Source organism: Schistocerca serialis, chromosome 11, assembly GCF_023864345.2.
Source record: "Schistocerca serialis cubense isolate TAMUIC-IGC-003099 chromosome 11, iqSchSeri2.2, whole genome shotgun sequence".
Taxonomy (NCBI): domain Eukaryota; kingdom Metazoa; phylum Arthropoda; class Insecta; order Orthoptera; family Acrididae; genus Schistocerca; species Schistocerca serialis.
In genome coordinates this window covers 200,438,953-200,454,162 of record NC_064648.1, presented here as the reverse complement: position 1 = coordinate 200,454,162, position 15,210 = coordinate 200,438,953, and the positions used below count along the sequence as shown (strand labels likewise).

Genomic DNA, 15,210 nt, shown 5'->3' with positions numbered 1-15,210 from the left:
ATTGCACCAAGAATTGCTCCATTAATTTTCAAAAAGATTATGAAAGCAGAGTAGGATAAAATATTTTGAAAATGTGCTAATGGCAGCTCTGAAATGGTTTGATTTACAGTTCAGTTTTACATCTCAAGTTCCTTAACCCCCATTGCGACAGAAAAGTCACAAAGGTATTTTCTCCCAAAATACATTATGTGGATGGAATCATAAGTTGAATTCATTACATGTAAATGCACGTTGACTGTTGTTTATATCTTAATACACTGAGCAGAGCATGGCGAAGTGAAAGGCAGAGGGTACTTGAGACTCTCATGTAGCATTTCTTGCCTTTGGTTCACGTGTGGAAAGTTGGAAGAATGGTTGCTTTGAACACATCAGTCCATGCTGTAATTAGTATGATCTCATCTCACAGTTCCTATGGGAGATACATGATTGTACAGTGTCCACCAGAAAAATTTATACACACTTTAAGGAACGCAAAGTATTAGTTATGTGTGTATTTTACATTTAATAATTGATCACACATGTTTTACAACTTTCAGTTTAGGACACGGTTACTTTAAATGTTCAAAATGTTCACCATTGTCAGCTATACACACAACAGAAAGACGAGCAGTCACCGCAACGACGTCAGTCAATGTTACAGTGCTGCACATATTGCTGTAATCTCCTGCCAAAGTTCCTCCAGCGTGCATAGTTTACGTCGACAGATGTTATCTTCACAGTTCCCCACAAGGAAAAGTCCGTAGGTGCTAGATCTGGTGACCGTGGAGGGAGCTCAGTGGGCCCTCTTCCGTCCAATCCCGTGCCCCCAGAAAATTGTCATCCAGGAAAGCTCGTACGGCTAGGTGGTAGAGTGGTGGTGCCCCGTTATGTTGGTAGAAGACCTCTTCATCAGCTTCATGAAGTGCACGTATACCTGGCAAAGTTGGTGTGCATAACATTTCCAGGTACACTTCTCCAGTGACAGTAGCATCAAAGAAAAAGGATCCTACTAAGCCCCTAGATGACAGTCCACAACACACGTGGTAGATCGACTGCTTTATCCACATAAACATGCGGATTTGTCAGTGCCCAGTACACACTGTTATGCCAATCCACGGTTCTGTAAAGTTTAAATTGTGCCTTGTCACTGCACACTACCTTCATCACAAATTGTTCGTCATCAGTTACCATTTGCTGATACCGTTCAGAAAACTGCATTCGGCAATCGGGCTCGTCATCATTAATCGTGTGCAGTAATCGTAGAATGTAAACTTCCTACTTTGCAGCTTTCAGAAGTCTTCATACACTTGTAGTGATAACCCCCACTTTATGTGCACATTGCGTAACAGACTTCTGTGGAGAATTAACAGACGTTTCGAACACGAGAGCTGATGAAGCAGGACTTGTAGCTGTATGCTGTCTTCCTGATCTACCTTTGTGAATGAATGTCACAAATCGTTCCATGCAATTCAAACTTTTCAATGATACATTTGTTAGGAGATTTGGTGGTTCTGTTTCGAAGTCTCGCCTCCACTGACGTTGCACAACGGCATTATCAAACTTGAAAAACCACTTAACAATACATTTTCGGTGCTCGAATGTCAAGCGTGGTCCAGCCATCTCGTTTCCCCAATCCCGAGATGAAAGTACTAACATCTGTTGAGCCAAAGACCATACTACAACACACTCGTAACTCGAATTGAATGACAATATTGGTATCTCAGTAGAGCCTGACAGAGTGTACACATTTTTCTGGCAAACTCTATACTATATTCCTAGAGTAATGATTTGAAGCTGGTTCTTAAAACTTTGTAAGTAGGCTTCCTTGTATTAGTTTGTCTTGTCTTGAAGAGTCTGCCAGTAGAGTTTCTTTAGTATCTCTGTGACATTCTGCTGCAGAACAAACAAACCTGTGACCATTTATGATATCTTTTCTGCATATACCCAATATCCCCTGCTAGTGCTATTTGGAACGTGTCCCACACACTTGAGCAGTATTCTAGACTGTATTGAATGAGTGATTTGTAAGCAACCTCCTTTGTAGACCGATTACACTTCCCCAGTATTCTACCAATAAACCGAAGTCTGCTACCTGCTTCATCTATGACTGAGCATATGTGATCATTCTACTTCATATCCCTACAAAGTGTTACACCCAGGTATTTATAATAGTTGGCCAATTCCAACTGTAATCATTGATATTATAGTCATTAGATACACATATTTCATTTTGTCAAGTGCAGAATTGTACATTTAAAGAAAGTTGCCAGTCTTTCTACGACTTTGAAATCTTGTCAAGATCTAACTGAATATTTATGCCGCTTCTTTCAGACAGTAATTCATTATAGATACCTGGATCTTCTACAAAAAGCATGAAGTTATTATAAATATTGTCTGTAAGGTCATTAATATACAACTTGCACAATAAATAACGACAAACTTTCTGGGGAACAAACAAAGTTATTAATTCTACATATATTGATGTCTATCCATCAGAGATAATGAAATGAATCTCCCTACTATGTCGAGTCACAAATTTCGCTCGATGTCCCTCGCCATCGCACTTTTCACAGTAAGTGTAGGTATGGTACTGAGTCAAATGATTTTCAGAAATCAAGAAATACTGCATCAACATGACTACCATCCTCCAAAGCTTTCAGTATGGCATGTGAGAAAAGTGTGACCCGGATTTCGCTTGATAGATGTTTTTGGAATCTGTGCTGGTTGGCATGGAGGTGGTCAGTGTGTTTGATATACCTTTTATGTTTAAGCTCAGAATATGTTCTAAGATTACCCAGCAAATTGATGTCAAGGATATTGGTCGGCAGTTTAGTGGATCACTTCTACTACCTTTCTTGTAGATGGGTGTAACATTGTGCTCTTTTTCCAACAACTCCACAGTTTCTTGTTAGAGGGATGTACGATAGATTTTAGTTAGAACAGCAGCTAATTCAGCCACAACTTCGATATAGAATCTGACGATAGGGATTGCATCGGACACCGGAGCTTTGTTAGAGTTTAATGGCTTCAGCTGTTGCTCGACACCACTGACACTAATACTTGTTTCATTCATCCTTTCAGTGGTATGAGGATTAAATTGGGCCAATTATCCTGGATTTTCCTTTCTAAAGGAACATTTGAAAATGGGAGTTAGCATTTCAGCTTTTGCTTTGCTACCATCAGTTTCACTTCCTGTCTCATTCGCTAGGGATTGGGCACTAACTTTGGTACCATCAACAGCCTTTACATACAGCCAGAATTTTTTGGGTTTTGTGGAAGATCATTTGGCAATATTCTGGTATTGTAGTCATTGAAGACATCATGCCTTCCTCTCTTGACAACCAAACATATTTCATTCAGCCCTACATTTTGTTGTACACCATTTATGCACAGGGTGTATATGACTCGGGACAACCGGGAGATCCGGGAAAGACCCAGGAATTTTTTCATCTGGGAGAAAACTGAGAAAAACCCGGGAATTTTTTAGAATTCCGGGAATTTTTCATTGTTTTATTTTTCAGTTAATTTTTTGTTATTTTGACTGGTAAGAACCGATACTCTGACAAAGGATATTACTGTATCCCGCTACTGCAGAATAATACTGCAGCAACAAAATATGAACGAGAGCATAAAACTTAAATTTCAAAGGAAATGCGTCATATCACAGTGCTCATACAAACGTCTGCCAACAGCAATATGTGTGAAAGGCTTTAGGCAGACTATGCAATGCTTCGTAACAACAAAATACTTCCGATGAATGTGACGTCACAACTGTTTACATTTGATTCCTCTAAGCAGTTACGAGCGGAATCACGCGCATGTGTAGTTGAGACGCGTCTGAGCAGTACCTTCTCCCGCTTCTGGCTACAGAAATGTTGCTGTTGGTTGTCTACGCAGCAAACCGGAGTACCTGCACCGGGTGGCAATTTCGGTGGCGAGGGGGGCAAATTCGTATTGTTGAGGGGGGGGGGGAAACCTTGTTTCACAAAGCGCCAAGCATCTGGCTCACGTTGATCTGTCGATTATTCAAATGATTTTGAAGCTCATCACTATTGCTTTTTGAACATTTTTTATCACATTCTAAATTGATTTCTGAATGAATCATAAGTTGATTTCTGAATGCGTGCGTAGTGTATGTGATGTCCCTGCCAGGGGAATCCTTGTCGCATCTAAAAATAAACTTTCCTGCAGACAAAAGGGAACGTGATTTGTGTTTACGTTTAGTGATTTTGCTGTTTCCTCTACGTTTACTGCTCTCACGTCAAATGAAAAAAAGTGATTTCTGTGGCTGGGAGCTATCATGTGAATTAAAATACGTTCACATAATTATGGAAGGCTAAAATATGTTATTGGTTTCAGAGTTTTATATAATTTTCACTTTTCTGTAAGTCAAGCATTAATCGCCTTGCAGAGCAATGAAGTTAATTTTGTCGCTTTGCTAAAGAAATTCGGCTTGTATTTATCTTTTCCGCTGAGGCAGCTAGTTTGTTTGAAACGAAGTGTTTAATTCCACAATATTGGCTAGTTTCAACTGTTCTCTCCATTTCAAGTGCACATTTTCATCTTCTAGCACGTATGGCATTATGCCATAATAAAGAACCAAACATGAGACAATACAGTGCTGGTACTCCAAGAAAATTTACATCCCGAAAACCGCACTGAATAGCTTAATATCAGATCGCGGCCTACTTCGTTGGGAATCTGGGCATACGCATGTGCAAACGCACAAAAAAATAAACACTATATGTGAAAGCTTAGCTTCTCTTGTAGCTTATTAATCTTCACGACAAATATTTTATATGAAAACTTTGCTTTTTCCTGTTGCAACACTATGTATATTAATTTAAACCATTAACTTTTTCTGTTCCTGTTTTTGCCCTAATTAACAGTGATGCTGCTATTGGCTGACTACATCACGTGTCCTATGTTTTTAATATCCGTTGTCATCGGCTTGCGAGATCACGTGACATGAGCTATGACTGCTTACAAAAGCACATCGCAATGTCCATTTCAATTCTTCGGAAAGTAACATGAGGTGTTTGGTGAAATTAGAATTTGTGCTTTCGTACTACGAAAATATGCAGTGTATTTGTTGTCGCACATCAAAGAACTTTCCAAAATGTGGTGTGTGTGTGTGTGTGTGTGTGTGTGTGTGTGTGTGTGTGTGTGTGTGTGTGTGTGGTTTTTTTTTTTTTTTTTTTTTTTCGCCTGAGTTTCGTTTTCTAAAGTGCCGGGAAATTCTAAACCACTGTATAAAACCATAACCATTCAAATGATTAATCAATTTTACAGTTCCGAGGGAAAGTATACTATCACTTAACACGGAAAAAGTGTATTTTCACCCGGGAGAAAGTGTAGTTTTAACCGAGAGATCCGGGAATTTTTTTTCCTTGTCCACGTATACACCCTGTGTGCAGTAATTTTTGTTTCTGTAGGAGGAGCCAAGAGTTCCTCTACATGGCCCTGCCCTGTGCTGAACGTTTCAGATTCCTCATGAAGACATGACACTAATCTTTTTATATAGTTTACTGAACATACACATCTTTCTGCTTGTGGTCCTTTGTACTTTGGTGATCATTGTTGTCACAACTGATACCAGTTTCAGTGTAAACATCCTCAGAGGTGTCAGATCTATTTGTTGCCATTAAATCCAATATTTTCCATCATGAGTGAGGTTCTGAACTATGTCTGTTCTATGTAGTCGGCAGAGAAGGCATTTAACAGTGTTTCACAGGATGTTTTCACACTTGCCACTAACAAAACTGTAATCATCCCAACTGACTGTTGGATTGTTAAAGTCTCCTCCAATGATAGCAGTATCATTAGGGAACTTATGTACTAGCAAACTGAGATTTTCTCTAAAGTTTTGAGGTAATATCAGAAGGAGAATCTGATGGTTGATAGGATCCTATTATAATTTTTTTGCCCACTTTTGATATTGAGTCTTGCCCAATCACTTTCTCCTGCTTTCCTTCTGGGGCCCATAATATAGCTTCCAGTTGCAGTAAGTACACTCGAATGTCATGTCTATAGTGATAATACTTTTTAACCAAAAACAAACTACTGTGTGGTAATAGTATTTCAACTAATACTACATGTTCATTGCAAAACTGAGTAAGTTTTATTGCTCTAATATTTGTGTTTGAGACAACCACCACAGCCAATGGCATATCGCAACTGGAACTACGTGTAATCTTGCAAGCATGTTTAGGGCCTTGCCTCTGTTTCAGTTGTCCACACTGTAATTAGTCTCATCTTGGTTCACAATCCCTATGAGAACAAAAATGTGCGGGTTGTACATTCCTTATTTAAAGTAGGTTCTCAAAACTTAGTAAGCACATTTTTAGTGTGGTCGTTACTGTCTGTCTTCCAGCATCTTCACGGGTCAGAAAGTCTTGCGGCCATTTGTGCTGCCCTTTGTTGTACACGTTTGTTATCCCCAATTAGTTTTTTGTACATGGCTGCACATTCAGAGACCGTGAATAGTTCCAATTGAAAGAAAAACAGCCTTCGGTCACTATTTTTAACAAATTAACCTGGTTTTGACACTGCTAGGAGTGTCTTCTTCAGAATTTAAAACAAAGAATGGGCTATATTCTATAACATGGTCACAGAATAATGACTAAAAATGTACGATAGGGTATAAGTACGGAATCATCGTAAAAGACTGACAGTACTTATATGTCATTTATAAAATAATAAATATGCCAAAAGGGCATTGGTCACAAAGATATTTAAGATAAAGAAAACTGTGAAGAACACCTGCTAAGAAAAAATGGCACTAGCCCCCAAAATTCATCTTTTGCCGACCATCTTCTAATTACGGGTCATTCACCCAAAACCATCTGTGATAGCAACATTTTGCACACCGAAAAGAAAGGGGTAGACTAAATATTCTAGAAGAATAGGAGATTTTCAAGCATTTTGCTCGAAAAGATAGCCTCGTCCTTAATGAACAGCTGCAGCTAAGGAACAAAAATTTTTCAACAGTATAAAGACTTTACTCGATATCTGACTTCGGGTCTCCTTGTGCAGGTTGCTGAAATGTTCTTTTCCTTCTAAGGTAGTCCTATATTTTCAATTATCAAATGTTTCTTGGCTGCATTTCACGTCAATATTGCTTTCTACAAGTTGTCGTTCAGTCCTATCTACATTTTCATAACGATTTTTTCATGTTTTACCTTACTGTTATAAGCTTTGATGTAGACAAAATGTTATGTCGTATGCTACTATCAAACGAACATTGCTTTCCATTATGTATCAATTACTGTTTATTTATAACCATTTCTGCCTATATTTCAATGTGAAGTAGCCTAATTGTGTTACGGCTACCAGATGGCGCGCTCGTTGCAGTGCCGTGTTCACCTGGTTGCATTTAACGTGGGCACCTCAGTCCGTTTTGCAACCTGCTGTACGCATCCCTTAGTAGCTCGCCATCACAGTTTTCTTTATCTTAAATATCTTTGTGACTAATGTCCTTTTGGCATATTTATTATTTTATAAATGACATATAAGTACTGTTAGTCTTTTACGATGATTCCGTACTTATACCCTATCGTACATTTTTAGTCATTATTCTGTGACCATGTTATAGAATATAGCCCATTCTTTGTTTTAAATTCTGAAGAAGACACTCCTAGAAGTGGTGAAACCAGGTTAATTTGTTAAAAATAGTGACCGAGTGCTGTTTTTCTTTCAATTGTCCCCAATTAGTCTCATGTGGTTTAGATCTCACATACTTCAGCAATAGTCTGGTTTACACTGCACAAGTCTTTTGCAGCCAATGTCGTTTGTTTTGATGGTTTTTCCCATTATTCTGCAAAGAAAGTGATGGCTACCACCTGCTTTATCTACAACTGACCCTCTTTGAATCCTTACAGATTTACACCCAAGTATTTGTATAAGTTTTCTCATTACAGTTGAGTCATTAATATTGGAGTTATAGGATACTCTATTTTAGTGTTTTGTGAAGCACCCAGTTTTACATTTGTGGATATTTAAAGTAAGTTGCTAAACTTTTTACCACTTTGAAATCTTATCACCATTTTATTATGGGGCACTTTATAAATTATACTGCAGTTAGTCAGAGAAGGTTGCTGGGAGGCAGCTGAAAAGGAAGGGGGTGCAGCGGCTAATGGGATATGGCATGATGAAGATGGAAGAGGGAGTTAATTGAAATTAAATCACAAAAATCTTGATAAAAATTTGTTGCTTCTAAGCCCCGTATTTCAAAAGAGAAATGTGCTACCTTTTCTAACTGATTAGTATCCTTTCTGGAGGCCTGCAAACTGTGAAATAGTCCACACATATAAGAGTTTTTTCCCCTGGATGTCTTGCTTAAGATCATAATATATGGACAAGATCAAACACAAATCCAAAAATCCTACTGAAATACAAAAGTGTTAGCCATTGTACATAAAACCATTTTCAGTAGAGGGACAGCAAGAGACACGATCTTACCTCACAGACGCAGGAATTCAAAATACTTATATACGGCCTCAAGGCTACAGCCAGCTGCTCGGCTTAAGCGCACAGTGAGTGCACGCAGTGGATAGGGTGTGCTTGTGATTGTCCTACATCTGCATACGTAATCTGCAAGCCATCGTATGGTGCACGGCAGAGGGTACCGTGTATCACCACTAGCTGTGCCCTTTGCTGTTCTGTCCACAAATGTAGTGAGGGAAGAAAGAGTATATGCTTTCTTTCAAGCCCTGTTTACTGTTGTCCTGTAGGAATGATCTTTAGTTCCTCACAAATACGGGTTCACTTTGCGACATTACACCTATGTATTGTGTGTGCCTTTGTAAAGCAGCACACCGAAAATACTGTATTGGAATATTATAGTACTGTTTTTCGTACTCGTCTGGATTAACTCTCATTTTTCACATTTACAGCAAGCTGCCATTGAATACGCAGAAGTTCTATCCACAATTTTCTCCAAACACTTTTCTTCCACTCAGATGTCTAAAATACGCTTATAGCCTGTGTGTTTAGAAGAAGTCACACCAAATCGACGGCTTCCAACTTCTCGGAGAACGTTATCCGTCATTCTAATCTGATATTATCTACTAGACATTGGACCTCTGCGGCCTGAAACCACTGTGTGGAAAGGGATTAACAGGGAACTAGCAAGTACCTGTACCCGTCAGTTGTGCAGCTGTGCTTCCCAACACCCAGAACCCTCTAACACGTGCCATACGAGCAACAGATACCGATCGTGTAAAGAAATTGTGTGTTGCTCGACCCCTATAAGAGTGTACTCTGTAGAGTGTGAAAGCTGGACTCGGTGTCAGGCTTCACTTTATTAGTCGGATACGGGGAGGGTGACGTCAGTCTACGAAGCAGACTGACAGCGAAACACTTGTGACCTGTCCTGAAATACTGCTAAAGTGTGTGGGACCTGTACCAAATACGACTGAGAGGTGATACTACGTGTAGAAAGAATACCGGCACAATTGGTCACAAGTTTGTTTGATCCGTCAGAGAGCATAACAGAGCTGCAGAAACATCTGAACAGGGAGACAACGGAAGATCCGTACAAACTATAGTATACTGAGAAAGTTTACTAACAACGAAAGGCGGGACGAGGGGGAAGAGCTACAGCTGCGACATGTGCGGGAGAGTGTCCTCGCACCACGTGTGGATCGGCCCGACCGCTGTAACGTGGCAGAAACGATTTCAACTTGGGCACCTCGGTATCCACTACAAACCACTACACGTGCTTCTGCACGGACTGTGAAGACGAGACAAAATTCCAGTGCAAAACAGGAATTTGAGGAGTCATTCCTGTCATGTTTCGTGCACAAAAGGGATAGGAAAAATCATAATAAAATATAGACAGTACTGCCATGCACTTCATTAGTTTGTAGAAATAGATGCAAATGAGTGAATCCTAGCATAGATCATGGTTATTATAAATTGTGCTCTGTAGTGTCAATGTGCGAAATTTATTTTATGACATCTAATTCTGCGCTGGGACAACAATTACTTGCGTAGAATAAGAGGCATCTAGCAAATTTGATGTAGCGCCTATTGAAATTTCCTTTTTGTTTGTATTTCAGATGTCCACAGTTTTCTCTGGACGACTCGTTAAGTGCCACTGAAGCTGCAGTGTGTGAAGTCGGTAAGGAGGTCAGGGTGCGGAGATCCCGGCACGGCGTCTCGTCCTCTCGTGACGGCACGCGGTGTTCGGCTACCGGAAGGTCCGTGCCGAAGCCTCCGGACAGTTCCGCGACGCTCGTGGCGGAGGTTCCGGCCGAGCCGGTTATTCGAGGCGGCACACTGCTACACGCACCGAGCCGGACTGCACACTCGTGGCCAGTGTGGGAAATCTTTCACCCTCTCTTACGACTCGAAAGAGGACGAAAGGCGGGACGAGGGGGAAGAGCTACAGCTGCGACGTGTGCGGGAGAGTGTCCTCGCACCACGTGTGGATCGGCCCGACCGCTGTAACGCGGCAGTCCGGCTACCTGCGAAACCGCGTCCGCGTACACACGGAGGAGTGGCTGTTCACCTGCCACATTCGCAGTAAGTTATTCGGATAGGTGCATCTGTGCGTGCTAGCGTGCTCGCACACCGGCGAGTCGGCGCGGTCGGGAGATCTGCGACGAGCTGTTCTTCTGTAACACGCGCCGGAAGTTGCACAGGCGTGTGCGTAGTGGACTCTGGCAGAGGCACCGGAAGGCACGAAGTTGGCGAGCTGTTACTGTTATGTTTTACCACTTGTACATACCTGCAGAAAATCGTATTGTATCAGCCTCAGCTATTTTTTTCAGAAGACCTAAATTGTCGGTAATTAAAAGGAATTACACGCACGACTTCTGTATATTTCTTCAACGTTTGCACATTGCTATGAGATGTTTCTATTTGCATATATTTTGCACTGTATGGTATGTACCTATTGACAGAAACTCTGCAATTGCAAAAGCTTCTTGCATCTCAATCTTTTTTTCATAACCTGTACTGATAGCAATAATAAAGATTTTATTTTATTGTAGCTGATACTGGTACAATATGCATTTCAGTTTCTCTTTACTCTGTCTCGTGTAAAGCTCGTAGTCGAGTAACGGGAGCATTCTGTTAAGTAATAACAAAGAGGATATCATTTGAAAAAGTTGCGAGACTGTCAATTGCTATCGAGTGGGACTTATTGCCGATTACTTGTTTTGCAATGTGCACGGAAGAGATCGATCAAAGTTTCGTGTCGATTCTCAGTTTCTCGAAATAAAACTGTAGTAAGTAATAGGGTGATAATTTTGGACGTACAACTCGTTTAGATTTGGCAGTCGTCATTTTTGTGGGTGTCAGATGGTGGTGTGGAGGACACGATCGTGAAACAAAGTATAAAACTGTACTTGCCTCCACTGGCAACTAGAGGGTTTTATTTCGAGAAATTTAAGTTTTTCTATTTTAGTGTCAGCTGTATATATAGCTTATTGAGTGTTGCATGTTATGTGGTAGTTACTAATAAGCCAAGCTGCTTAAACAGTAATCTGAAACAGAAGTTTTGTCAGCTGTCCTCGGGTGGAGCATCGTAGTTGCACAGGGCGTATACACTGCAGCTGGTGTCTGGGTTGTACTGAGATTTGATGCCTGTGCCTCCAGGATCCAGTGCAGTGTTTTACACAGCACACCTCATTCCTGGGAGTCTCGGAGGAAGGAAGACACCAAATTATAATATGTATTCTGGGCCACAGTTGAAAAGGGAGAAGGAAATGTGAAGGGAAAGCCTAAAATTGTGTGAAACCGGTGACACTGCCATGTCGGTACGTGGCCAGTTTGTCCTCTTGTAAGGTGGGTTTAGGGTGTACGAGTGCTTACGGCACCTCTTTACTGGATGTCTCGTGTACACAATTTGACTGCGAACCGTATTGTCCTCGTCAGAGCCTGGTATATTTCATTTGATATTCCTTAAAAGTTGCACTCAGTTGTATACTGTAGCAGACGTGCACTGTGGAGGGTGAAGGGAATGTCAGCTCTGGATTACGCTGACTGATACTTCATACGTGTGAAATGTCGACTTTGAATATCCTCCATCGTGATCACGAGTACTAATGCAATGCCACCCGCTCGTGTCGGCTCCTCATGGGATGTTTGCAAAAGTGGGGACTGCCGGGTGCTAGGTCCCCTCTCAGTTTTAAGGTGCTGTTTTGGCCAGAGAATGTGTACTGAGAGATGAGAATATGGGGCTGATATTGCAACAGTGTTATGTTTGACTACATCTGCAGTTTTAGACGTGTCAATATATACAGAATGACAGTATGAGAAATGAAAAATTGTGAATAAATTGTTGCACTTAGCGAGTCGTAGTACGGCACACTACGTACAGTGTTTGTGGTGTTGCTCCTTATTCCCCTTATTCCTCATCTTCAACTTCTCCTTATGCCATGTTGACACCATTTGTAGCTCTCTTATTGTCAGCGCCAGCTGACCAAACCACTCAAAGCTACTTTTTGTTACGAGGTGTACTGTGATCTGGGTACAGACTACACACACTTCTGTTTCCATTTCTCTTTCTGTGCCGAGCAGCACATATTCGTGCCCACAGTAAGAGTGCCACCTGCGTTCTACACTCCCGGTGTATCCTCTGTTCAGTGTCTCGATGCCGAAACTGAAATAACGACGTGTTAACACTCGCAGTGTAACAGAACTAATGACTGCACGTAAGTATGGACTGCTTGAAGGTTGAAATAATGTATGGCGGTTGTAACAACTTGTTGCTAGTGTAAGAGTTTGAAAGAATTAGATGTGAGAACTGGGGAATACAGCACTCTCTGCACAGGCTGTACAGAGTTGTCAGCAGCGAGTGTTCTATTGTCTGAAGAACTGCACCAGTCAAAACTATAAACGAGCCATAAACATACAGGGTGTTACAAAAAGGTACGGCCAAACTTTCAGGAAACATTCCTCACACACAAAGAAAGAAAATATGTTACGTGGATACGTGTCCAGAAACGCTTACTTTCCTTGTTCGAGCTCATTTTATTACTTCTCTTCAAATCACATTAATCGTGGAATGGAAACACACAGCAACATAACGTACCAGCGTGACTTCAAACACTTTGTTACAGGAAATGTTCAAAATGTCCTCCGTTAGCGAGGATACGTGCATCCACCCTCCGTCGCACGGAATCCCTGATGCGCTGATGCAGCCCTGGAGAATGGCGTATTGTATCACAGCCGTCCACAAAACGAGCACGAAGAGTCTCTACATTTGGTACCGGGGTTGCATAGACGAGAGCTTTCAAATGCCCCCTTAAATGAAAGTCAAGAGGTTTAAGTCAAGAGAGTGTGGAGGCCACGGAATTGGTCCGCCTCTACCAATCCGTCGGTCACCGAATCTGTTGTTGAGAAGCGTACGAACACTTCGACTGAAATGTGCAGGAGCTCCATCGTGCACGAACCACATGTTGTGTTGTACTTGTAAAGGCACGCGTTCTAGCAGCACAGGTAGAGTATCCCGTATGAAATCGTGATAACGTGCTCCATTGAGAGTAGGTGGAAGAACGTGGGGCCCAATCGAGACATCACCGACAATGCCTGCCCAAACGTTCACAGAAAATCTGTGTTGATGACGTGATTGCACAATTGGGTGCGGATTCTCGTCAGGCCACACGTGTCGATTGTGAAAATTTACAATTTGATCACGTCGGAATGAAGCCTCATCTGTAAAGAGAACATTTGCACTGAAATCAGGATTGACACATTGTCGGATGAACCATTCGCAGAAGCGTACCTGTGGAGGCCAATCATCTGCCGATAGTGCCTGCACACGCTATACACAGTACGGAAACAACTGGTTCTCCCGTAGCACTCTCCATACAGTGACATGGTCAACGTTACCTTGTACAGCAGCAACTTCTCTGACGCTGACATTAGGGTTATCGTCAACTGCACGAAGAATTGCCTCGTCCGTTGCAGGTGTCCTCGTCGTTCTAGGTCTTCCCCAGTCGCGAGTCATAGGCTGGAATGTTCCGTGCTCCCTAAGACGCCGATCAATTGCTTCGAACATCTTCCTGTCGGGACACCTCCGTTCTGGAAATCTGTCTCGATACAAATGTACCGCGCCACGGCTATTGCCCCGTGCTGATCTGTACATCAAATGGGCATCTGCCATCTCCGCAGCTGTAAACATTGCACTGACTGCAAAACCATGTTCGTGATAAACACTAACCTGTCGATGCTACGTACTGATGTGCTCGATGCTAGTACTGTAGAGCAATGAGTCGCATGTCAACATGAGCACCGAAGTCAACATTACCTTCCTTCAGTTGGGCCGACTGGCGGTGAATCGAGGAAGTACAGTACATACTGACGAAACAAAAATGAGTTCTAACATGGAAATTAAGTGTTTCCGGACACATGTCCACATAACATCTTTTCTTTATTTGTGTGAGGAATGTTTCCCGAAAGTTTGGCCGTACCTTTTTGTAACACCCTGTATAAATAACTGGTAAATACGGACCATTGTCCTGCCTCGTGCTCACCTGGATTCTGGGGCAATTCGGCGAGCACCCTACTCACTTCGACCACGTCGTCAGGTCGGTTAGGTGTACCACCTACCCAGCTCTGTATGGCCGTTACCTGGTGGGTGTGCCCAAGACAGATTTGGACACGAGTACCTGACAGTGAGAACAGGTACTGTCACCTCGCTCTCCACGGCCAGCTCTGTGGCTAACTGCTGTTCGCACGCAGTCGTCGGGGTCGGTGAGCCGGCGTTCGTCCACAGCTGCTAGCAGTCGAGGGGATGTGGTGGCTACGTGTGGAGCTCTTAGCGCGTAGCGGCACAGGTCAGTCTGTCAGGGGTAGTGATACGACCACTCCCGGCAGAGGCCAGTCGTGCGCAGCACGGGCCACGTATCTCTACTGCAGACGTCTCTGTGGCACCTTTCCCAGATTGCAGCAGGCCAGACAAACGAAAAGAGGAGGTACACAGTTCCGGCTCCTGGTGAGCAAAATATTCCCAGACGCTGTCGCACTCTCGATGTCACTTTGAGGACTATGTGGCCGGGCATCCGGCAAAACACTGAAGTCGTGGTGTGCATCCGAAGAAAATAATTCAATTTTTTCAATTGTGAGCAACGGTAACTGTAATTTTGCTGTGGCACAATGCATTAAAACTGCTCAAAACATGACAAATGTTACTTTTCATGGTTTTTGCCATAGATGAGCATTTGCAAATGTGAAAATTATTTGTGGGTGGCGGGGAGGGGGAGGGGGGGGGGGGGGAGG

The 15,210-nt window shown here is 42.3% G+C and overlaps 1 protein-coding gene across 1 annotated transcript in view; it reads left to right on the top strand.

Annotated features, from left to right (window-relative positions):
• Positions 1-11,978, top strand: part of LOC126426413 (uncharacterized) — a 44,845-nt gene extending 32,867 nt beyond the window's left edge. The window contains exon 4 of the mRNA XM_050088333.1: positions 10,041-11,978. Coding sequence (XP_049944290.1) covers positions 10,041-10,431 — 391 coding nt within the window. The 3' untranslated portion in view covers positions 10,432-11,978. The remainder of the gene's footprint in view (positions 1-10,040) is intronic.
• The last annotated feature ends 3,232 nt before the right edge of the window (positions 11,979-15,210 follow it).